General features: G+C 41.1%; 3 protein-coding genes across 5 annotated transcripts; 1 reads left to right on the forward strand and 2 right to left on the reverse strand.

Moving 5' to 3' along the window:
* Positions 1-10,440: 10,440 nt before the first annotated feature.
* Positions 10,441-11,987, reverse strand: LOC126793690 (60S ribosomal protein L15). The gene is made up of 4 exons (XM_050520287.1): positions 11,922-11,987; positions 11,602-11,768; positions 10,947-11,144; positions 10,441-10,856 (listed from the first exon to the last, which is right to left on the reverse strand). The coding sequence occupies exons 1-4, from the start codon at positions 11,923-11,925 to the stop codon at positions 10,611-10,613; spliced, it is 615 nt and encodes a 204-aa protein (XP_050376244.1). The 5' UTR covers positions 11,926-11,987; the 3' UTR covers positions 10,441-10,610.
* A 1,087-nt stretch (positions 11,988-13,074) lies between these two features.
* On the forward strand, positions 13,075-14,046 carry LOC126793682 (3-isopropylmalate dehydratase small subunit 1-like). Its single transcript, XM_050520279.1, has one exon. The coding sequence runs from the start codon at positions 13,093-13,095 to the stop codon at positions 13,867-13,869; it is 777 nt and encodes a 258-aa protein (XP_050376236.1). The 5' UTR covers positions 13,075-13,092; the 3' UTR covers positions 13,870-14,046.
* A 2,348-nt stretch (positions 14,047-16,394) lies between these two features.
* LOC126793634 (E3 ubiquitin ligase PQT3-like) lies at positions 16,395-23,039 on the reverse strand. 3 transcript variants are annotated; one of them, XM_050520213.1, is made up of 15 exons: positions 22,095-23,039; positions 21,465-21,561; positions 21,147-21,222; positions 20,898-21,061; positions 20,730-20,806; positions 20,544-20,603; positions 20,296-20,452; positions 20,053-20,201; positions 19,721-19,885; positions 19,330-19,629; positions 19,120-19,161; positions 18,756-19,011; positions 18,296-18,433; positions 18,131-18,209; positions 16,395-17,349 (listed from the first exon to the last, which is right to left on the reverse strand). In XM_050520213.1, exons 1-15 carry the CDS (start codon positions 22,258-22,260, stop codon positions 16,603-16,605), a joined length of 2,673 nt encoding a protein of 890 aa, XP_050376170.1. In that variant the 5' UTR covers positions 22,261-23,039; the 3' UTR covers positions 16,395-16,602. The 3 variants fall into 3 exon arrangements, with proteins under 3 accessions (XP_050376170.1, XP_050376168.1, XP_050376169.1); XM_050520211.1 differs by having other exon boundaries at positions 20,544-20,612; XM_050520212.1 differs by having other exon boundaries at positions 18,131-18,206; positions 20,544-20,612; positions 22,095-23,038.
* Positions 23,040-24,565: the final 1,526 nt, after the last annotated feature.

Genomic DNA, 24,565 nt, shown 5'->3' on the forward strand with positions numbered 1-24,565 from the left:
AGTTACAAAAGATGAGTTTAAGGAGAATTCATGACAGAACATACTAGAAATGAGATTAGAGAGGTTACGAGGAAGAAATGCAGAACAAGTAAAGAGAGCAAGAATGGATGAAACCAACAAGAACATGTACAATTCAAAGTTTATACAAATAAATCAGTCTAAATTCTCATTGTGCCTTGATCAGTAATCATTGGCAAATAAATTGTTAAAAGCTTCTACTCCTCTACAGTCATAATTATATGACACCTGCAAATAGACTGATCACTCACACTCCTAGTATAGGCTCTCATCGGAGGAGCCTCATCAACACTCTGCGATTTGGTAAAGAAGGGATGCTGGAGAGCCTCGGAAGTACTAGGCCTCTTGGAAGGATCCCAGGCATAATCTGGCAGCACTGCCCGGAAACCCAGACCATTTGCCGGCTCAAGTTTGGGCACTTTCATCAACCTTGCTGCAATCATCCCTCCCGCCCATGTATCCCAAGTCGGAGCTCCAATCACCTCGCAAATCTTGTGGAGTTGATCAGCAGAGCTGTGGCCAATGAAGAGAGGGCCACAGCCCACATGTCGACCTTCTCGTCGTATAGGCAGGGCTCGAGCTCGTCCTTTCCCTCAAACGCTCAGAGAAGCAACTCCGGCGCTCTGTAGATTCTTGTGGTGACACAAGGGTGGAACGGGAGGTCGGTGTCAATCTCAGTAGCCGCACCCAAATCCTGAAATCCCCAATCTTGACCACCCCTCTATTCACCAAAACATTGTCAGGCTTCAAATCCCTGTGCATGAATCCCCCGGACTGAAAATGCATATAGTTCAAGCATTGCGAGAGTTGGAAGCTCGTCTTTCGGATTTCGGCCTCCGAGAACGGGGCTATGTGGGGTGAATATTTTTCACATGTCTAACCATGAAGGTTTTAAAGCCAAAGAGAGTACTTTGAGAAGAAGGTTACCTATTCAGGTTCCGCGCCGAGGAGAAATTTTATCGTGGCCTAATAAGTTCTGGTTTGGGTACACAGTTGACGATGTAAATCATGCAGCAGGAAAAATGCTTCGCGGCGAATATGGGCCATAGTAAATCTCTTTACGGTCTATTGGAGTCATAACAAATCTCTACATGGCTTAACTTGGCTTTGATTAAATCTAGTAATAGAGAGTTTGGACTTCTACCAGATTGTGTCACAAAGACAATTACGAGTAAATATCCACAGCATAAACTTGTTGTAGTTGAATCAGATTATGGAAATAAGTAAGAATGGGTCAAGTAAATAGTGGTTGAAATAACCTTCCCACAATCTAGGAACGAAGCATCGAGGATCCACTAACACAAAACTTGCGGTAAAAGAATACCACGACGCGCACTAAACATGAGAGATATTGAAATACAATTATAAATAGCACCATGGGTGGATGAAAAAAAGAGAGAAGGATTAGAGTAACAGCCTGATCAATTCACATTGAGAGCACTAAACCCAAAAGCTCATTTTCCTCAAACACTTGACCTACTAGACTAATAGTTACGTAATATTCCCGACGAGATCTTTCATTCCTGTTCAACTTGATCTTAAGTTGGTGAATACCTTCACAAATTTTTTTTCTGCACCAACAGGCTCTGTTCTTCCACCTCGCCTCAGTTAGATCACCAAGGCTGCCCCCCCCCCCCCCCCCTCCATGTACTCGAGAGCCATGAAAACTGTGCCTTCCTCACAATTTCGGGTGATCCAAGGCCGTCAGGGCATGAATCTCTTCTAGCGAGTGAAGTTAACGCGCTTCATATCAAATTCAAAATCCATTTATCAAAGAAGTGGATTATCACTTTATTCTTTTTTTTTTGGAACTGTGGATTATCACTTTATTCACTTACCATATATATACATTTTTTGATTTAGTTAATGTCCGAGTCCATAAGGTACAGTAGTTCGTCTCCAGACTCCAGTTCATAGCAAATGTCTTGTCTTCATATCACTTGCCATATTTTTATGAGATTTTTTCTTTCCTATTTTCTCGAGATAATTTATATTTTGACTTCTACTTTTTTTCACTTTTATGGTTAGAAGTAGTCAATATGCATACCATGTTTTCTATCACATTCAAAATAAATATTTATATCGAGTTTTTTTCAGACAAGAAACTGTCCCAAATTATAAATAAAATCAGGTCAAAATCACCTCATCTAATTGCACATATATTGAGATTCCGTTAATTTCCATCAATGGAATCAATTGCTCATAGACCAACCTGAATAAATAGATCGATCTTACCAGCCTTTGGCAATATATTCCTTGTAGGAGTTAGTGGAAATTAGTGGAATAGTTGGTGGAAATTAGTAGGTAGAATAGTGCTAGAATTAGCCTATATAATGAAGTGTAATATGTAAATGAATCATCAAGCAATAATCTGTTCAATTCAACTTGGTATCAGAGCCTTCGAGCTCTATTTCTTTTTCTGGGATTTTTTCCCGTTTTTTTCCGGCCGGGTTCTGCCTTCAACCCACCCGCTGCCTCACCGGTTTTTTCGGCTTTTCCGGCTTCCTTCCCTGTGCCCTCCAACGCTTTTCCCGTCCGGCTCCCTCACGAGTCACCCTGGTTTTTCTCCTCCGACGCCAGGCAAACCCGACGACCTCTGGTTCGCACTCGACTCGCCGCAGCCCCCCGCTCCTCGCCGCTGCTCCCTGCTCCTCGCCGCTCCTCGACCGCTCCACGCCGCTGCTCGCCGGACGTCCTCAGTCGCCGAAGCATTTCCCAGATCGGTCTCTCTGCACCGACCCGGTTACAGCTCGCCCCGGCCCGGCCCAAAAACCGCCCCGGCCCAAACTGCAACCCCGCACAGTCCAACCGAGACTGCGTGTAACCCGACCCGGTTCATCCGACCCGACCCGGTCCGGCAAGAATCAGTCGTCTTTTTCCTTGTCTGTGCATCCTCACCGTCAGTGCAAGTGCACCAAAGACAGATTCTTTTTTAATTGGTATGACTTTCAATATTTCTCACTCTGGTAGTTCTGATACATGGATTATTGATTCTGGTGCATCTGATCATATGACTTATGACAAATCTTATTTTACCATATTATCCCCTCCACCCGTACCCTATGTTACTAATGCTAATGGTGAGTCATTCCCCGTGGTGGGGACAGGGTCTGTTCGTATTACTCCTATCATAGAGCTTCACAATGTACTCTATGTATATGCTCTATCTCATCATTTGATATCTGTTCCCCAACTGAACACTGACGCTCAGTGCTCTGTGACATTTTTTCCTATGTATGTGATATTTCAGGATCTTCTCACCGGACGAGTAATTGGTCGGGGGTATTTGCGGGGCCGGTTGTTTCATTTGGATCTGACGTACGCAGGGGAAAAACCAGGGGGGCAGTCTCGGACTGCGTTACTCTCCACTTCTGACAAGCTAAGTGAAATTTGGTTATGGCATCGTCGCTTAGGGCATCCATCTTTTAGTGTTATGAAAAAATCCATGCCCACTTTGTTTATTAATGTGGACGAGTCTTGTTTATGTTGTGAGACATGTGTTTTGGGTAAGAGTCATCGATCAACTTATTTCCCTAGTATTTCAACTAAAAGTTTTCTTCCTTTTGAATTAATTTATTCTGATGTTTGGGGACCTTCTAAAGAATCTACTGTCTCAGACATGCGTTATTTTGTGTCATTCATTGATGAGTGCACACGTCTTTCATGGATTATTCTTCTTAAAAATAAAGATGAAGTTTTTCCAGCTTTTCGTACCTTCCATGCCTCTGTCCAAACCCAATATAATGCCACCATTCGAGTTCTTCGTTCTGATAATGGGGGGGGGGAATATGTGAATCATGTCTTTCAGGAGTTCTTTAACACACACGGAATTGTTCATCAACGTGTCCTTACACACCTGAGCAAAATGGGGTTTCTGAAAGAAAAAATCGTCATTTACTTGATATGGCTCGATGTATTCTTTTTAGTGCCCACATGCCTAAATACCTTTGGGGTGATGCTGCCATTACTTCCGCCCACCTCATTAATAGTCTTCCATCTCGTGTTCTTCAAGGGAAAGTTCCCTATGAGGTGTTTGCATCTCATGTCTCATTACCTTCTTTTCATAATCTTCCTGCCCGTGTTTTCGGTTGTGTCGCTTTTGTTCATCTTCCACAACATCAGCGTTCTAAGTTGGATGCCCGGGCAGTTAAATGTGTGTTTGTTGGGTACGGAGGCCATCAGAAAGGGTACCGGTGCTATCATCCTCCTACTCGGAAGTACTATGTCACTATGGATGTTACCTTTTTTTAGGACATGAGTTACTTTTCCTCTTCTGATACCACTCTTCAGGGGGGAATTCCTATTTTGAAGAGTTGTATCATGGAGAGGGGGAGACAAATGAGCCAGTCGATATGGTAACAAGTTCCGTTGAGATTACCAAGGTGTCAGCCACACATGCACCACCAGAGGTCGTCACTCAAGAGATTTAGGCACTAGAAACTGACAACACAACTGCCCCACATGTATCCCGTACTACTGTTTATACCCCTGACCAAAGCTCTCCTGGTACAAAAGATCACTTATCTGAGGTTAGTTATTCTATTGAGGCTAATAGTAGACAATATGTTTTGCCAAATAGGTCTACTCGAGGTCAACCCACAAAAAAAATATGAACCTACCCTTCAGACTAAAGCCAAGTATCCGGTGGCCAATTTTATATCTACCAAAAGATTATCTAAGTCATATGAGTCATTCGTGAATCAAATATCTACTGTATCAGTACCTAACAAAGTGCATGATGCATTGGGAGATCCGAAATGAAGGAAAGCAATGGAGGAAGAGATGTAAGCATTACAAAAGAACAATACTTGGGAGCTTGTACCTCCACCATATGGCAAGAAGACTGTAGGATGTCGATGGGTGTTTACAGTGAAGCACAATCCAGATGGGTCAGTAAGCCGGTATAAAGCACGCCTAGTAGCAAAAGGGTTCACCCAGACATATGGCATAGACTATGATGAGACATTTGCACCTGTTGCAAAGATAAACACTATCCGGGTATTGCTCTCTATCGCTGCTAACTTGAACTGGCCACTTAGGCAGTTTGATGTTAAGAATGCATTCCTTCATGGAGAACTAACAGAGGAAGTATACATGGATCTTCCACAGTCACCTCGTGCTTGGTTTGGAAGATTCTCACAATTCATGAGGAAAATTGGCTACATGCAGAGTAATTCAGACCACACATTGTTTCTCAAACACCAACAAGAGAAGGTAACAGTTCTAATCATATATGTTGACGATATGTTAGTTACTGGTAATGATACTATTGAGGTGGACAGATTACAAAAACAGCTTGCCACAGAGTTTGAAATGAAGGACCTAGGTACACTCAAGTACTTCTTAGAAATTGAGGTATCCCGGGGAAGTGATTGTATCTATCTGTGTCAGAGGAAGTACATCCTTGATCTACTAACGGAGACAGGTATGTTAGATTGCACTCCAATTGATACTCCTATTGAGGCAAAACCATCGGTTAGCAGAGTACCCAGATCAAGTGCCCACTGACAAAACTCGTTATCAGAGGCTAGTTGGATGCCTGATTTATTTGTCACATACCAGACCAGATGTTGCGTATGCAGTAAGTATAGTGAGTCAGTTTATGTATAATCCGAGTGTGGATCACATGGATGTTGTTGTGAGGATTTTAAGGTACTTGAAGTCAGCTCCAGGTAGAGGAGTAATGTTTTCTAATCACAACAATATCCTCGAGATTTGTGGCTTCACAGATGCAGACTGGGCTGGAAATATTACAGATCGAAGATCCACATCAGGGTACTTTACCTTTGTTGGAGGTAATCTTGTTACATGGAAGAGTAAGAAACAAAATGTGGTAGCACGATCTAGTGCTGAAGCAGAATACAGAGGTATGGCTCAGGGAGTGTGCGAATTGTTATGGCTTAGAAGTTTGCTACAAGATTTGGGTATTAAGCCTGAATGTGCTATGCAGCTATACTGTGACAACAAGGCAGCCATTGATATCTCCCATAATCTGGTGCAACATGATCGTACGAAACATGTGGAGGTTGATCATCATTTTATAAAGGAGAAGCTAAACGCGAAGATCATCAGTTTTCCTTTTGTTTCTACAGAAGAGCAACTTGCCGATATGCTCACAAAAGGAGTGTCTAAAAAGGCCTTTTATGATTCACTTAGCAAGTTGGGCATGGTTGATATGTATGCACCAACTTGAGGGGGAGTGTTGGAGTTAGTGGAAATTAGTGGTTGGAGTTAGTGGAAATTAGTGGAATAGTTGGTGGAAATTAGTAGGTAGAATAGTGCTAGAATTAGCCTATATAATGAAGTGTAATCTGTAAATGAATCATCAAGCAATAATCTGTTCAATTCAACTTCCTTCCAATATCTAGAGAAAGTTGAAGGTTAAAGATAACGAAATGTCTTACAGAAATACTTTGTTCATTGGAATTGCTCTAATTGTTTCCTCCTTGTTGCTCCAATGCCGTCAAATTCAAGGTAAGGACTAAGGAGTTCCTGGTAGGTGATGAGAAAGGATGGAGTGGGTATCCTGGCATATCCAACTGGCCAAATGGCAAGAACTTCACACCTGGAGATGTCCTAGGTAAATAACTCCAGTGATCAAACTCTAACTTATCATTATCTCTAAACATATATAGCCCCATGCATACTGCTCTTAATATGCATGTTGACCTAATCAAGTTTATGATCTGATGCTAGTTTTCAAGTACGATAACAAGACTACCAACATATGGCTTGTGAGTTATGTCATTCCATCACATGCCAAGGACTGTTATGACACGTGTGAAAATTATGTATGTGAATTTACTCGATATGACTCTGGAAATGATCGTGTGGTATTAAAGGAGGGTTTACATTACTTCCGATCCGGTGACTACACTGCTTGCGTCAAAGGTTTGAAGTTCAAAGTTTGTGCTGAGGTTGATGGCAAGAGAACAAATTGTGCTTAGTCATTACATGCTTATAAAATAACTGAACTAATGAATTTCGATCAGTTATTGGTTCGTATTTCCTTTAATAAAATAATTAAATTAATGAGTTTCGATCAGTTATTGGTTCGTTTGGCTTCTCTCGATCTCCTCAGTCTATTTTTGCTCGGTAGGATCATCCCTTAACGTTTGTGTATGTCTCATATTCCTAGCTGGAACAAACGCTCGGTAATTTTAATGACTTTATTTAAAGACATGATATAATACATCAATGATCGCACCTACAGGGCTAAACCGAGTGAATATCTTTGAGAAGGTGGTATAATGTGCAAGTCTCATTTACCTATCTAGCTTCGATGAAATGTTTTCCACTCGATCCCAATTCGCTATCAAGCATTCAAATATGGAAAATACAGAGCAGAAAAACACCAAGAAACATTTCTCCGAGGATGAAGACGTTTGTGAACATTAATTGTGGATGCATCGAATCTTTCTAGTAAGGTAAATTTTTTGAATTCAATATCAGAAATGTTGAGCTCTGATACAATATAGAGCTTATTGCTATCTGCTATGAAATATATGTAAATATTCAAGTTATCATCTGCAACAGTTCATACTATAAATGAAATAAACATCTTTCATCATGCAAAATATTTCCCAAATGTAGTACATAAAATTTGTTTAACCTTTAAGATTGAGAGATATACCCAGTAATGTTTGGTTCACATTGGATATAAAATTCTGGTTGCTATGGATGAACTTGAGAGGGCTACATCTTCCTCTAAGGGGTTTGGTATTGCATGGAGCTGCTGCGAAAATCTGTTATCAGTTATCACCGATACTCTTTGAGTATCTCATATGACGTTTTGAGCTTCAGAAATTTGGCTGGGGCATCAGGATCGGGGTTCTTGTCAGGGTGCAACTTCAAAGCCTTTTTTCTGTACGCATTTGTGATATCTTTCTCTGAAAACTTAGCGCCTTCCTCTCCGGATGGTAAACCAAGAACCTCATAATGATCTTCACTTGAATCCATTTCTTATGCTAACAAATTTACAGGTCCTGTCAAAGTGACAAGAATTAGAGTCAGTAAGGTTGTCCAGCATTCAAAGAAAATTACGGCAAGTGAAAACGTATGCAAACAGGAAACTATCAATCCAGAGTTATGAAACCAAAATTCCCAAAATATAACAAGACCAGTACAAGACTTACTGCCAAAATAACCTACTATGCTGATGATCAATTCCAATTATCAATCAGAGCACACATAACCAGCATCTTGTCGACATCGAAACTTTGTAACTTAATCAAAAGAAAACTTGAATTCCTTGCTTTTACTTAATATCAATTCAAATCAAAGTAAATTTGCAATTGACATAATGAAATTTCACCTCAACCAGAAAATTTACCGGGTCAAAAGCAAAGACTCCACAAATGTAACAATATGAAATCACACCCTCATCAACAGTCCAAAATTCACCACACAATCATAGAAAAGTTACCTCCAATTCCAAAACATAGAGTGAAAAACAGTACCAAGAGCAATCCAATACTCACAATCAAAACCCTAAAAAACACGAAATCAAAACCGTACAAACTCCCAAGTAAGTAAAAAATCACGGAGTCTAGGATCAACCGAATCTAACATGAAGAAGAAGCTTGAAGACTCAGCCCAACTACACCAAATCGAAGCTCGAATCAAATTGGGGAAGTCGAAGCTTTCTGTGTCTTTCTCTGCTCTCCTCTGCTTCTTCTTCGCTTTACTGATACTCTGATAGTGTGTAATCTCCTTGCCATTTTTCAGTTTACCAAGATTCCAGTAGACTGCCTAAGTTTGCTTGCTGAAGTTTCGAAATCTTGAGGATGTGGTTTTTAAAAATTGGTTCATATATGCACACTGTTTTTACCATCTGAAACATTTAAATATATTGTCTTGACAGTTCAAACAAGATAAGTGCGAGCAGTCATTGAAAATTCTCCATTAGTTTTTCCTGTAAAACTATATAAGAGATTAGATGCGTTATTTTATAATTCTCTTTAGTTTCGAGTTGTAGGAACTTGTTTTTTTTTTTTAAATCCTGCTGCTACTGCATCTATTTGATTATTTAGTTTACAATTCCTATGCTACTTTCATGTGAAATATGCAGTAATGAAATATGTGGTACTAAATATCATATGCTTTGCTAACATCCCATGTTACATATCTTTGTCAGGTACACTATATTTGCTACTTATATATATGGAGAACCTTTCTGAGTTAGTTACTGTTTATCCAAATGTGAAGATACTTCACTTTAATGTTGACATTAAAAATAACCATCTAGATTTCAAGGTCGGGTACTCGAGTTTCTGGTTCTTGGCGACCTTTCTTTTTAGACAGTCATGTGTACCTGTGTACTGTGTAGTTCCAACTCAGAGAAGGACCAAGACATTAGACATGTTCCCGATTATGGACTTCTATTACCAGAAGTGGCAGGATTACAAATCTTGGTGACTGAGACAGCAAGAAACATCACATCCAGTATCACAGAAAAGGTCACTTCTTCTGAGCAACCAAGCTTTTTTTAGTGCTAGTAATTACTGGATACATCTCTCCTTAAATACACTTTCTGTTTATATCGCTAAGTTTAATGACAGCATAAGGAAAAATTAAGTTGATTTAATCTCATTATATTATCCATTCAATTGTTGGCCTTCACATAGGCAATGAAAGTCTTTTTCTGATGAACTGGTAAATTGACAATTTACAACTTCAATCTTTAGGAAGTGAAGAGGATGAAAGTAAACTGACTGCAACATCAACCGATTCAGATGGCTTACCATGTTGCTCCGCGTCTCATATGTTTGAAATATTCCGGCCAGGATGAGGATTCGATCAGAGAAGCACTGCATAACCTGAAAGAGAGCTACAATACTCTTTCCTGAATATCAGTCAGGAGATGAAAATTTCAGTCTCTGTGTTGCATTCTCTTCAATTTATAATGAGCAGCACTATTACTCTTTCCTGGGGTTTCATGCTTCTTATCTCACTAGTATTACCTTTGAATATCAATCAGAGACGGAAAAACAATTCAGTCTCCAGAAATCCCACGTACATTGGCACCTCATTTATATAAAGGAGAAACTTACGTTTCTTGCAGCTGAAAATGAAGCCAACCACGTTAACATCGGCAACTAATTCCGTCAAAATCAAACCAAGCATTTCACTGATTTCAGTTCCTGTCGATTGTTACTGGTTTGTCCAATAATACTATAAACTCTACATAAACACCAAATCGAGTCCCAGTTTTCAGTCAAGGTCCTCAAGGATCTATAGTACTAATATTTTAAATTCCAATTTTCAGTTTACTGTTTTAAGTTCAGATTCAATTCTAATCTAAATCTAACACACAGCAACTGATCAGAGCTTAGAATCCAGCAATATGTCTACTTCTACTTGTTCAACTGCCTCGCATTTAGAACCGGGGGCAATAATCAGCCAATATATCAAAGCAATAACTCAAGGTAAACCCAACAGAACCTAGTAAAATCCTTAAAATGGAACAAGATCCAAGTGATTTGCATACATAATTAAAGTTCTGAACTGCGAAATCCCAACTCATAACAAAATATTGTCGTTCTCAAAATACCAATAAAAGCAAACCAAGCCCTAAGATTAAAAGACCAAAATCAACGGTAACGACGGAGGGAGAGGGTGTTGTTTCTCTTCCAGGTAGCCCTGCGAGACGGACGATTCTTGTGGTAACGGTGACCCTTTCCACGCAGTCCTCTGTACTTCTTTCCAGCAGAGGTAAGACCACGAAGCTCTCTGTGCTTGTGGACAGGGTTGACAATCCAGTTGATTCTTGGGTCCTTCTTGATGACAGTGTGGGCAACATCAACGAGAATAACCTCAAAGTACTTGTAGGTGGAATCCTGCATCCAAATGTCGGTAAGCAGCATTATATAAAATCATATTAACACAAACTCAAAAAGATCTACCAAAAGTCTGGCTCAGCAACAAACCTCATTGATCCAGTATGAATTGAGAACCCTAAGGCCTCCCAACTTGCGACCAGCACGCTCCTCAGCCACTGATCTCTTGCTGCGCTGGAACTTCAATTGTGTAACTCCCTGGTTGGTGGGCTTTCCATACACAATACCCTTAGAAACAGGCCTCTTGCGGCCACCACGCTTCACACGGACACGGTAGATAACATATCCCTGGATCAAAGTTCGACAAGAATACATAAGCAGAAGACTATCAACTCAACACCACAAAATTCAACAAGGTAATCGCAAATTCAACACACCAAGACAACAGGTAAACAAAACAAGGTGTATCGGATCACGACAGAGGCGAGAACCAAGGGGAGGAAACTCGCTTGGTAAGTGATCGACTGCTAGGTTTAGTGCAGCTGGTCACAGTAAAAGCATTCAATCACTGAACGCAAGCACCCTTTGACAGGATGCGATTCTTAGCCAGCAAAGCTTACTGGGTATCAGAAACAATCAAGTTCTACCAAATCCAACTACCCACTATAGCCAGTCGCAGAAAGCATTCAATAACAGCAGATAATAACAAAACTCCACAAAACTTTCAACAATGAATATACTGAAAATGGCAGACGAAGCATATCGTGTAGGGGTCAAATAAGGAGATTAGAGAGAAAAGAGGAACCTGCTTGGCCTTGTAGCCGAGACGGCGAGCCTTGTCAGGGCGAGTGGGGCGGGTGACACGGACGATGGAAGGGTGCTGGCGGTAGTCCCAGCAGCGGACCCTCTGAACGAACCCCATCACATCAGATTGCTTCTTCCTCCACATCTCGGACACATACGCGTAAGCTCCTGAATGACAACACCCAAAACCAAACGAGTTATACAACAGAGAATGATAGTATGACAATTGTTGAAAGATAGTGAACAAATTCTGTGAAACAAGAGAGAGAGAGAGAGAGAGAGAGAGAGAGAGAGAGAGAGAGAGAGAGAGGAGGTAGCCACCCATGGTTGGAGAGAAATGCAGGTGCGGCTCCTCTGCTAAAACTAAACCCTTCGCAAACGAGAAGACTAGGGTTACAAGGGATGCTATGATTTTATAAGACCCCAAGTCGATCACGGCCGTCAATCCATACAAAACCCTAATTGGGCCAGTCTGCCACTGAGGTGCTTTTTAGTTTTGGGCCAGTTTTTTTTTCTTTTTTTGGGTTTTCTAGCCCTTTCGATCCAAACATATTTACGAACCCTAATTTGTATTTATTTCATCTTCCACAAAGTTATTCTCACATTCTTCTTTTTCTTAAATTCAGCAGACGACATTATAATTATTGTTTGCTCCTTTAACTACACTTACTAAGTATTTAGCTCATATGGTATTAATCGGGACCAAGTAATTGTCATTTGGAAGTTGTGCTCTTGCGACATGTGCATTTTGTGGGTTTTCATATTCATATGTATTGCTTGATTTTACAATTTATATATGATTGATATTATTGCAATGATGAAATAAGTTATACTTAGTAATTGCAAAGTTCGATTATTTGTTAAATAAACATAAACGCAACTTCATTCATGAGATATTGAAGGAAAACTAAAAACCCTCATCATGAGCCTATTATTCCTAGTGGTTTTTCTCTAATTGTACGTTTATTCCGTCACATGCCTATGATGTACACGTAGGTTAAACTAAACATAGCAAATAAGAAAACAAATATTATTATAAATAAGTGATTCTGGTGGGAGAGGAAGATATCCATTGTCGAAAAAATGTAAGCTGCTATGCTAAAATTGGGGTTTTCAACTAAACTAGGTGTTACAACGGACTTAATTTTCATAAGCTCCCAATTGTATATGGACCATAACTTTTTATCACTAACACCCCTAGTATAAATCTAACACTACAAGTATTTTGGGTCATTAAGCACTTGAACGGATTTTATTATTTCTATTTATAACTCATTATTATTATTTCAAAACAATTGTTATTAGATTATAGCTTCTTAACCACAACACCCGTAGCAAGTTATACAAACAAAATCAACCATAACAATTTCATCTACGTCTAATTAAAGTTGACAGGAGTATATTTAATTTATAATTGTTTTGTATTTAAAAAGTCCAAATTGAATATAACGTGAGTCTATACGTATCAACGAAATATTTACATTGATGATTGATGTCGTTCCCGATGGCCGCCACCTCCCTCTCCCTCTCCCCAAACCCTACCTTCACCACCACCTCCGCCACCTCTCACAAATTCTCTCCCTATCTCTCAGCCAGTAACCACCTCAAATTCCCAACCACCTCCACCACTTCTCCCTTCCCCGCCCAATTCCTAACCACTCTCCACCTCTCATCCCAAACCACAACCCCACGCGCAGCCGCTGCATCCACCTCTCCCGCCACCACGTTCCACGGCCTCTGCTACGTCGTCGGCGACAACATCGACACCGACCAGATCATCCCCGCCGAGTACCTCACCCTCGTCCCCTCCAACCCCTCCGAGTACGAGAAGCTCGGCTCCTACGCCCTCTGCGGCCTCCCGGCGTCTTACTCCACGCGCTTCGTCGACCCCGACCAGACCAAGTCCAAGTTCTCCATCGTCATCGGCGGCGCCAACTTCGGCTGCGGCTCCTCCCGCGAGCACGCGCCTGTTGCTCTCGGCGCCGCCGGCGTGTCGGCGGTGGTGGCGGAGTCCTACGCGCGCATCTTCTTCAGGAACTCAGTGGCCACCGGCGAGGTGTACCCGCTGGAATCGGAAACGAGGATTTGCGAGGAGTGCAGCACCGGCGATGTGTTGAGCATTGAGCTGAGCGAGAGCCGTTTGATTAATCACACGACTGGGAAAGAGTATGTGTTGAAGCCGATTGGGGACGCCGGGCCGGTGATCAGAGCCGGTGGGATATTTGCTTATGCTAGAGAGGCTGGGATGATTCCAACTTTGTCTGGTTAGAAATTTCGGCTATGTTTTTAACTTATGATTCTCAGACTTTATGATGCTCATATTGATAGAATGCAATGTGTTTAGGTTTGCTTTTTGTTTGTTTGCTCTATCAGTTCTATGGTTTGTATCGTCTCGTAATTGTTGTATTTTGGGATTTAAGAAATAAAGGGCAATGGTTTTCGCAGATGATGTTGATCTGTTTGTTGCACATTTTGCTATCATGCCGCCATGGTTGCAATGCTACTATGGTTTTGTGGAGGTTTGAGTAGTTAGTGTTTGAAACAGATCGGGTAGGAAAGGAATGTTAATACTGTATATGCTATCTAGGAATCGAAATGAGTGTCTGCAATGGTGGTATTTAGATAGGAGAAATCATAAGTTATAAAACCCCATGTATAATTGGTATCAAGAGCTCTAAATCTTATTCTTTTTGTTGCCTGTACATGGCTGTGATGCTATGTAGTACTTCTTGCTCCCCCAAGTGACATAAAACCTTTTTTATACCCACCCGAATAGAGTTGAACTGAAACTCACTTTGTTGTAGTGAAACTATTTGTTATTTCTATTTCTACCACAGTCAATCCGAAAGCTACAAGCTTTGCCTAGATTGTATGTCTAGAGTACTTAATATTCTTAGTTGTTGAAAGGCAGGATTGGAAGGAATGGTCCTATAGCTGAATATAGCTAGATAAGAGCAATGCCAATCTTATTAGATGCGTCACCAGTTGGTCTTCTCTTATCTTGTTGAAGTTATGATTCACCATTGACGTATCAGATGCATATTCGCATTGCTTAGATAAAGTATTCTACAGTACCTTCTTAAAACTCTGTAGTTGTTTTATGCCTAGCTGGAGATTTGATGTGAAAAATTAGCGAACTCAAATAAATTGAGGAAACAAACTAAAGATAGTGACTAGTTGCCGATCATCTTTGATCGCTGCTATCAGTGCTATGGAATTTCAAGCATTTTTTCATTCATGACCTTTTGCTGGTTGCATGACACTTGCATTCAACCCTCAATTGTTGTCCTTAACTGCAAAACCTCCATACAAGTTATAGACTGTCTGCATTTCCGAAGGAGCCAACAGAATAATGAAGAGGCGGCCAGAAGAAGAGAGCGAGGTGTTGTTTAGTTTTTCATAAGCTTGCCGGGCCACACCAGCAATCTAATTAGCAGTATAATTGTGTAGTTTGTTATAGATATTGAGCAACCAGAGGTCTTCCTATTTCCTATTGAGCCTTGGTAAACTGAAATGCTTAATTGGATGTGCTAAAGCCACAACATATTAAACGGAGGATCACATTTAAAACCCTAGACGACAAGAACTGCAAAAGCACTAATACAACTCAACCAGTTTCTAACATTTCCAGCAACTCAACCAAATAGTCCAGTAACTCTGCATCTCTAGTTCTTTCAAAGTACCATCACACAAACACGGTGCTCAGCAACACAACTCTCACTTGACTTCTCAATTAAGTGCAAGAATCTCTTGCATTCCCTTAACAAATCTTCTTTTCACTGTTCGTCATTCACAATAGACTTTAAAAGTTTAAATCAAGGACATCCAAGCCCCATGAAACAGAAGGTCGAAACATTCAATACGTAATGAACTGCATGAATTTGCTAACAGTGCTCTCTTGTATTTCCGGCCACTGCCCCTCTCTCCAGTCTGCAACTTTCCGGCACCACAATCAACTCCAATGAATGGCATTGAAGCGCTAGGCTTTCAAAAGTAAATCCTAAATCATCAGCCTCAGGACCCATTAGCATAAGGCACCGCAAGCATTTGTGACCCAAAAATTGCATAAACTTGAAAAAGCATCTCCAAGTTTATGCAATTTTCAGCAACAGCTACAGAGGTTTTTTCTGTCCGGGAGATGAGGCAGATCATGCTCAACTTCTTGAGGGTTTGAATTGTGGAGATTGCATTTCCTCCATCATCAGTTAGGTTCTTACAAACAACTACTCATAAATTTCTCTCTTTTTTTTTTAACTTCCATTTGTGGATTGTTACTGATGTTCGGAGAAAGTAAATATCAAATAATATAGCGTAATGGTCTATTTTAATTTCCTCTGATAGCTCGATTTATAATTAAACAACTTTGCCCTCATATACCAACGAGATTCTAATTTAATTATGACCATAAATCCGTTTGTGTTTTCCCAGTATAAGGACTATAAACATCACAAAGATGTGAAATGTTAGTAGGTTTTCGATATACAGTTCGTGATTTCAGAAATAAGAATATTGTGAAATTGCCAACATTGTGGAATTGCTTAGTCATGTTATTTGCTAGCTATCAGAAAATAATAATAATAATAAATAATAACCGTCGGTGCAATTTTGCTTAATTTAAGGATCAGTGAGAATTAAAGTTGTGTGAATAGTTATGCATACGTGAAAACGAACAAAGATTGAGAATACAGAACCAAGTACTAGTACACTACCAAACTGACAACAGCAAGCTGAGATAAAGAAAGATTAAGCAAATTACTAAGAAAGCCATAGAAGGAAGCCATTGAGATATACAAAGAACTTGAACAGATAACTATTATTCATATTGTACTAAGTTTATTAATCCAAAACAATCAAATTCCAGAAAAACGTTCCCAGATCAAAGAGCAGGAAACATTAGCTACTGCCCTTGGGACAGCTGCAATACATCATAAAGCCCAAAGCGATAGTTTCAGCAGCAGCGGCATGCATGGACAGTAATGCCCTCCGTGGTTAATCTAAATATCTATCTTGGCCGCCTATGCTCCCGCTCTCGATCCCTGGAACCTCTCGAGTGCCTCGACGGCTCCTCCTCAACCTGCACCGCCGGCGGCGAGGCCTCAGCATACCTCGACGACTTCTTCTTCCTCTTAAAGTGTCTATCGTCGTCGCTTGACTCATAGTCCACAGCAGGAGAACTCACAGCACTAGTCGTCTTCCTGCTGCTTGTACTCACAGCCGGAGCAGCAGCAACCTTTGAAGACTTGCTATACTCGTGGTCGTGGAACCCATTTGCCAGCTCCTTCAAACCGCCCGGCGCCTCCTTCGCAGAGGGAGAGCTCTTCCTCTTCTTGTTAGCTTCACCCTCAGGGAAGCTAATCCTGGAGAACACGCTGGCCTTGCTCTTGGCTGAAGCAGTTTCAGCCGCTTGCTTGGCTGAGCTAGGCTTGGAGGGAGGTGGTGCAGTTTCAGCATCGGCGGGTTTCGAGGAGGAAGACTCGGAGCGGTGACGTTTCTGGCGGGGTTTCTCGTCGTCGTAGTCCTTGGCGCTGGGCTCTCGCTCTCTGTCTCTATCGTGGTGATGGTCGGATCTTCTCTTAGGAGGGCGGGGTGGCGGGAGAGGGTCGAGGATGTCACGTGAGGGTCTTCGTTCTCGGTCTCGATCTCTGGTGGGTTCAGGAGGAGGAGAGGACCTCTCGTACCGGTAGTGGCGATGGTGGTCGCGATCTCTGCTGTAGTCGGGGCTTGGAGATCGGGGGGCTAGAGACGACTTCTGTACAACCAGCCACAAAACAATCAAAATTTTGACAACAGAACCTCACACGTGGCAAGCTGCCATAATACCAACGTAAAAAAAAACTACCACGTGGACACAACAAATTTCGGACTACTTCGTTACTTTTCTTTTACATTAAAAAACCAAGCATCTTTTTCTTTTTTCTTTTGGGAAGTTTGAAAAACAAAGCACTGTAAAATGGTTTACTGAACCAGTGCAAAACTGAGACACAATCCCAGATGTGAAGTCAAGTGCAGCGCACTTTTGGGGAAGTAATTTTTTTTTCTCTGGGGTAAAATTTTGAGTCAGGGAAATACTTGGGTCGAGGGATTCACAACATGAATCTAATTTGACCTTAGTGAGATCTAGCTAGGCCAGTTTCCCTGGGTGCTCCAAGCAGGCAATTAAATTACCACAGTTGGAGAAAGAGAAACTGGAACATGTTCTCTCCGCCGGATAAAATGGAGCATAATAAGAAAATATAAAAATGAGAACAAAGACTGAAAGCCAAAAAATAGAAAGAACAAAAAAAGTAACTTGTACGAAAAAATGGTTTAATAAATCCTAGACCATTTTCCTCTAACTGCAGACACAGTACATATTTTCTTTCTCTCTTCTTGTCCAGAAAAGAGAAGTGCACTATCTGGCCAAATTGGTGGTCTATTGCTAACTTGGTGTCTCCTTGCAAAATTGTTGATAAAAACTTTGTGGACCTGCTGCTGCTGCTGCAGTATACAGATGATAAGAAGAGAATGAATTTGGCACAGTAAAAACGTACAGATTTGGACTTCATTGGAGGCATATCCCCATCACCGTGCACTTCTCTCCCATATTCCCGATCTTTAGAAAGCTCCCTGCTGGAAGAACAAAAATGTAAGTATAGATATCTACCGAGCTCCACATTTCCCATGTTCCAATAAAATCAATTTTCTTTCTAACTTACCTTTGGCCCCGTCTCTCATTTTCACGCTTTCTCCTCAAATCAGCTTTCCGAGCCTCGAATTCCTCTCTGCTCATGATAGGAGGAGGTCCAACATTCATCCCATTCATTCCCATACCCATACCAAAGTCTGCGAGATCCCTGAATAATGATAAAAGATTACACACATTAGCCCAACAGGTTAAAAGAACTTATTTAATAGAAAATGAAAGGAAAACAAAATTGGCATCTGTAAGCAACTGGCAATCAAACAAAGCACTCTATTTATCCGGTCCATGTTAAACAGCATTGTTAGGGTATTGGTTCCACCAGTAACCCACAGGCTATACACACCCTCCTCTCTGGGAAATGTTTGAAGCACAATCTTGTGCACCAAAAGAAATGACAATAAAGAAGAAAAGAGAAGACAATTATCAACACAAAATGCGTCATATCAAGTGTGAATGTAGGATACAACACATACCTCTGTGGTGGTGGAACCATAGGCATCATATAACCTTGACCACCAAATGCATCAGGTGGGAAAGGACCTCCAAATGGCATGTCCATGGGGCCCATTCCATACCCCATATACGGCATAGGAGCACCGTATGGTGGCATATATCCATCCATGCCCATGCCAGGTTGCATGCCATTCCAGTATGGATTATAAGCAGAAGGGCCCATGTGCATCATGTAGTTCTCTGCTGCAAGGTCTTGGGGAGTCTTCCATTGCATTTCTGCAGTGAATGAAAAAAGCACAAGAATGAATATGCTAAGTTCCCAAAGAGAGATTTCAATTGGGGAAAAAACCAAGTTGCGTACACAACAGAAAGAATTAGTCATACCGTTTGCAGGCATGCGGACCTTCTTCTTTTTCCTTTTCTTTCCTGAAATAAACGAACAAAAAACACTTAAATAACCACAACAACTTTCTTTGTGAAAAAAAAAAGATTACTTGAAAGTTTTGTATAAATCCATGCAACTCGTATAAGTAAAGTAAACATAACAAGACAGGAATAAGAAACCACACTAATAACACCAGAGAGACACATTACCTGCCTCCACAGAGGCCAGCCTCTGCTGCACTTCTTCGTCAACCAGGGGAGCACTCCCTTGGGATGCAGGTTCCTTTACGCTCATTGACTCATGCGTAGCTTCTGATGCATCGGCTACCTTTGTGTTCCTCACATTCTCTAGCATCTGCTGTGGGGCAAGAACAGGTTTTACCTCATCTACAGTCCCCTGTGTCTTCAGAGCTTCATCACTCAGAGGTAAAGGCTTATTCTCTCCCTTTGATGCAGCAGATAGAGTAGGGGAGGGAATCTTGGGTTGTGGGCAGCGTGCAGACTCCATATCTAAAAATTAAAATTCCGAAATTTTATCAATAACAGAATAAGTTTATTCTAATGGAAACAGAAATAGAAAGCACATCATCAAGGAACAAACCTTGAACTTGGAAAGCACTCCCTGCATTATCAGTACTGTCATTACCAGACTCCAAGATTCGATTAATTGTATCCCTGAGAGTCTTATTTGGCAGTAGATCATCAGCAAGGGTATTTGTAGCCCCACAGACACACACTGACTTTGAGGTAATGTAATTCCTGATACCTGATAATAAATGTGACTAGAGTAAATCCAAACGATACTGATGTGATAATAAAGCATACAAAAATTACATGCTTTAAATGCTAAAATGAACCAGACAAATTGGTTCTTCCACTAAAAACGAAAACATAACCTCAAGAGTCAGAGGTGAAAGTTGCACTATAACTCACATTTATCACAAAAGCTCTTGAAGCAACACTTGCTCGTTAAAACAGCATCTTTCATCACTTCCTTGCACAAGGGGCAGTGTAGCTCAGGTGGTAGATCACCAACAGAACGCGTAGATGGTAAGCCTTCAATCTCTTTCTCAAAAGCAGCCCTGTGAATGTATACCAAAATATTATTGTAAGTTCTCATAGCACAAATGCACGAACATAAAAAAGTATCAGGTCTAGACCAAAATATGAGCTTACTCATTTGGCCTCAATACAGCCACTGCACCGCTCGGCAATGCATATGAGCCATCTGGGGTTGCTATCAACATGGACTTGGGAATGCCAGTGGGAGGCTTCACTCTTTTGATGTCATAATTTGGATCACCATTTGTGGGGCAGTGCTGAATATAATGGCCTAAATATAAAATATCAATTATAAGCACAGCCAGAAATAACCATTGACCAACAAAGAAGCTATTTGATTTAAAAAGGTCACACAAACATACCAGGAACTTTACACCTGTGACATATGTAGCCCTGTGGAGGTGTTTTCTTCTCAAACACTCCTGTTCGACCTCAATCAAGCACAAGATCAAAAAGATATCAGTTTCATCACCTAAAAATGGGAGAGGGGAACAGAGGGGTTTTTTTTTAATTGAAAAAAAAAAGACATATAAACATATAAGACTCACCAAAACCACGTCCACCCATTCTTCCATTCATACCCCTGCCAAAACCTCTACCAGAGCCATAGCCATCAGGACCTTGACTGCAAATAAAGCAAAACATCATTCAATATAAGCGACAAAAACCCAACCATTATGATGTCACCAGCACAATAGAACTGAAATATAACATACTTTTGCCAGTCTAGTACTGGAGTGTCAATTAGAGCCTTAAGCTTGCTATCTTCATCGGCTTTATTTGTTGGTGGAATATCTGGAGCCGCATAACTTTGCTGCACTGGAAAGACTTCAGGAATATCATACAAATCACCCCCAAGATCATCCCAGTCTGGCTCAGGCTGTAATGTCACAATAAACAATCACTAGATTTTCCCTCAGAAGGCAAATTAGCAAACACAAATGCTCTGATATACTAAATCTTACATTCACTGAGGAATTAACTCCTAGAAAGCTAGTCCTTTCAGGTTCAGTGTTCTCCACCATATCTTCCACTCGATGCCTGCAATAATATAGATATAAATGGCCAACTCAACTAAATCTAAAAATAAGCCCTATCGGTCGTAAGAAACACCCAAACCCTATGAGAGGTTATCATTGGGCGCGCTCAAAATGATTACCCATAACACGGGTTTTAAAGTCAAAATGACAAACTATCCAATCAACGTAAAATTTCAAATTGAACCTTACAGCAACATAACTAAAGTCAAGTACTAAGAGGATTAAAAGGATCTGAGATAGTACTCTGAATCAGTAACAATGGGCATTCGAGGGCGTCCGGGAACACGGCGTATTAAAACTGAGGTATTTTTTGGAATCAACGTTGCTTCATCAAGATACTCTGAAATTCCACAATATAGAACATGAAGTCTATAAAAACACTGCATAATATTAATCTACATGTAAAACAATGAACGCCACCAAAAAGCATTGCCCAAAGGCGTAATCCATTGTTCCTATAAAGTTAAAAGTCAGATTAATCAATTCAGCAACCCAAATTTCAATTACACAGAACCTGCCCTCTCTAAGAATGATCATACCAGACAAAAGTTCCGATTGGCCAAATTGTGTACATTCGTACCAGCCAACAAAACCTTGACCATCCAATAACAATTGTTCAAGACATGTATGATGAAGTCACCCTAAATTCAAGGCGCATGCTGGCAACCAGTGAACTACATGTAAACTTCAGCGCGCAGCAATATAAGATCCTTCCTCAAATCTAAACAAGTATATAGCTTATCCAAGAACACCTAGTATCCCAACCCCCCCCCCCCCCCCCCCCCCCCAATAATCATAGATTACCAATATCTTAAATGAATCAGAACAAACAATTAACAAGTGGAATAACTTAAACTACTAAATGGAACCAACCTTCATTGGTCTGGGCATTGGTGACCACAAGGTCGAAATCAGTACCCTTCCCTAAATGCTTGGATTCAAATATTTTTTCTTTGAGTAAACCAACTGAGATGAAGGGACCATCCATAGCAATAGAATCATAATCTCTTGCACTCTTAAATTTATAGTACACCGCCATGGTCAAATATTTTTCTTTTCTTTTCTTTTCTTTTTTTCCTTCCAAATAAGATATTAGGTATAACACCTCAACAAGAACAGAACAAAACACCCAACGATGATGATAATCAAAGGCCTTTTCAAAAAATTATAAAGGCCTTTATATTAAACTCCACAAGAAAATTGATCAAAACAGTACAAAAATTCAAGCTCTTTTTTTTTTCCTCCGATTACTCTACTGAGATCAAATAATTCAAACCGCCGATCGATCGCCCTTGAACGCCTGAACCCTAGCTCTTCTCCGACCGCCGATTCGATCCTTCGCCACCAGAGAATCCTCCTGCAAACCTCCGCCGATTGACTGCCGCGGATTCGAATCGAACTCGGAAATCCCAGAGGCAATTGGAAAAACCCTCTGCGATTGCGACGAACAAAGGCTTCGCGATCCTTCAAGAAACTCCGAGTTGAATCAGACAACCCTAGGGTTAGGGAATCGATAAATTGAGAAGCGAAAACAACGTCGGATCGTGGAAGCGTAATCGCCGATTGAGCTGAACTCCGGGAGGGGATAATAATCGTCGAATAGCGAACTGTTGATTCCAAGCAAGTCGAGCGGAATCGAAAAACGCCGGGGGAATTTGACCGCGGGATTGAGAATCAAGGCCTGGGGGGTTTATATAGGTTGATAATCATGGCAGTAACAGCTGGGCTGCTAGGGTTTTGAGGAGGATAATCCCAATCTCTCTTGAGAGTTATAAGAGAGGGGCCTCGATCACAGAAAACCTGATAATCGATTTAACGACGCCGTTTGCGGGTACTCGTGTTGCGTTTGTCGAGTGCGAAACGGTGCCGCTTTGATGTTAGCTTCGATCCAACTATGTAGAGATTAGTGTTTGGTTTCACGTGCGGCTCACGCCAATTGGTTGCCGAAACTTGTACAAATACCAAAGCCGAACGGTAAAAGATGAAATTTACTATATACTAAGGCAGAGTTCGGGGCTATTCGGCTAATGAATAGTGCCGGCTCCCGCCGAGCTGTCTGCCATATACCTAAACTTCTTCTCCAGATGACTCACTCATCACCTATTCGGGAGCCTATTCCATGCACGGGCCGCCCATGTGCACGGGCCAAAAAAGCTGATGTGGCCGTTGAACTTGATGGAAACGGAAGAAAGTCTTACACGTTAGTTCCCGTTAGCTGATAGTTACTGTAAGCTCTCTAAATATCCCATCCAAAATCTCGCCAAGGAATCTGGATCCAGAACAGAGAGAGAGAGAGAGAGAGTGGAACTCATCCTGTCGCAGAAATGGTAGCTGTATATATCGATGTGGAAGGCAGTAAGTCTGCATAAAATGGCGGTGCCGGATTCTTGCCCAGTTTGTGATATCAGAGAATTGCAAGGTACAAATTAGTTATAAAGTTGGCTGTTGGATCGTAGTTTTGATTGGGCAGTAACGATCAAAAACCAGATTTAATTTTACCCACCCATTCAATCATTTGATCACTTGAGCTGAATTGTCGACCAGTACTAACTATATCAGATATAAGACATTTCATTAGCGAAAATGAAATTATCGAATGCGAGTGTTGAAATTCCGTGTGTTGGATCCCAGAACCCGGTGAGTATTAATTGTTGATCGTTTAATTGAGTTGAATTATGGAACTGATTCATGCATGTCATACCTACTTCTGTTGTTACTGATATTATGATTTTTGGCAGGGTGATTGTGGTGGCATTAAAACAGCCTGTTATCCAAGAGATTTCGAATTAGCATGCCAAGGGTTTTCAGCCGCTCAGAATGCCGCAGCAGAAGAAATGGGATTCGGCCCCTTATTGAAGATCGGGTGCTTAAGTCTGAACAGGGAGTTGTGCCAAATGGTTGTTGACAACCTTTATGTTGAAGGGGGAATGTTCCAGATTAGCATGAACGAGACATATGTCCCTGTAACTGCTGATGACTTTGGGCGCGTCATGGGTCTTAATAACTGCGGATCATATGTAGCTAGTGATTGTCCAGACTTTGTGGATGACCCTTATTTGGAAGGACTGAAAAAATGTGAGGATAGTGGAAACACAGTTCGTGAGCGTTTGAGGAATGCCATATGCCGGAATAAGGAAGCAGATGATAGTTTCCGAAAATATTTTGTGATGTACGCTCTTTTTGTACTGTTGTGCCCCAACAGACCTGACATAGTGGACAAGAAAATTGCAGCAGCAGTGTATGACATCCGGAACCTCCGCGGGAGCAATTGGGCTGCATTTTGCTTTGAACACCTATCGCAGGGTGTGGCGGAGTACAAAGAAAGAAGGTTTGGTTACATGAGC

This window comes from Argentina anserina, chromosome 5, assembly GCF_933775445.1.
Source record: "Argentina anserina chromosome 5, drPotAnse1.1, whole genome shotgun sequence".
Classification (NCBI taxonomy): Eukaryota; Viridiplantae; Streptophyta; class Magnoliopsida; order Rosales; family Rosaceae; genus Argentina; species Argentina anserina.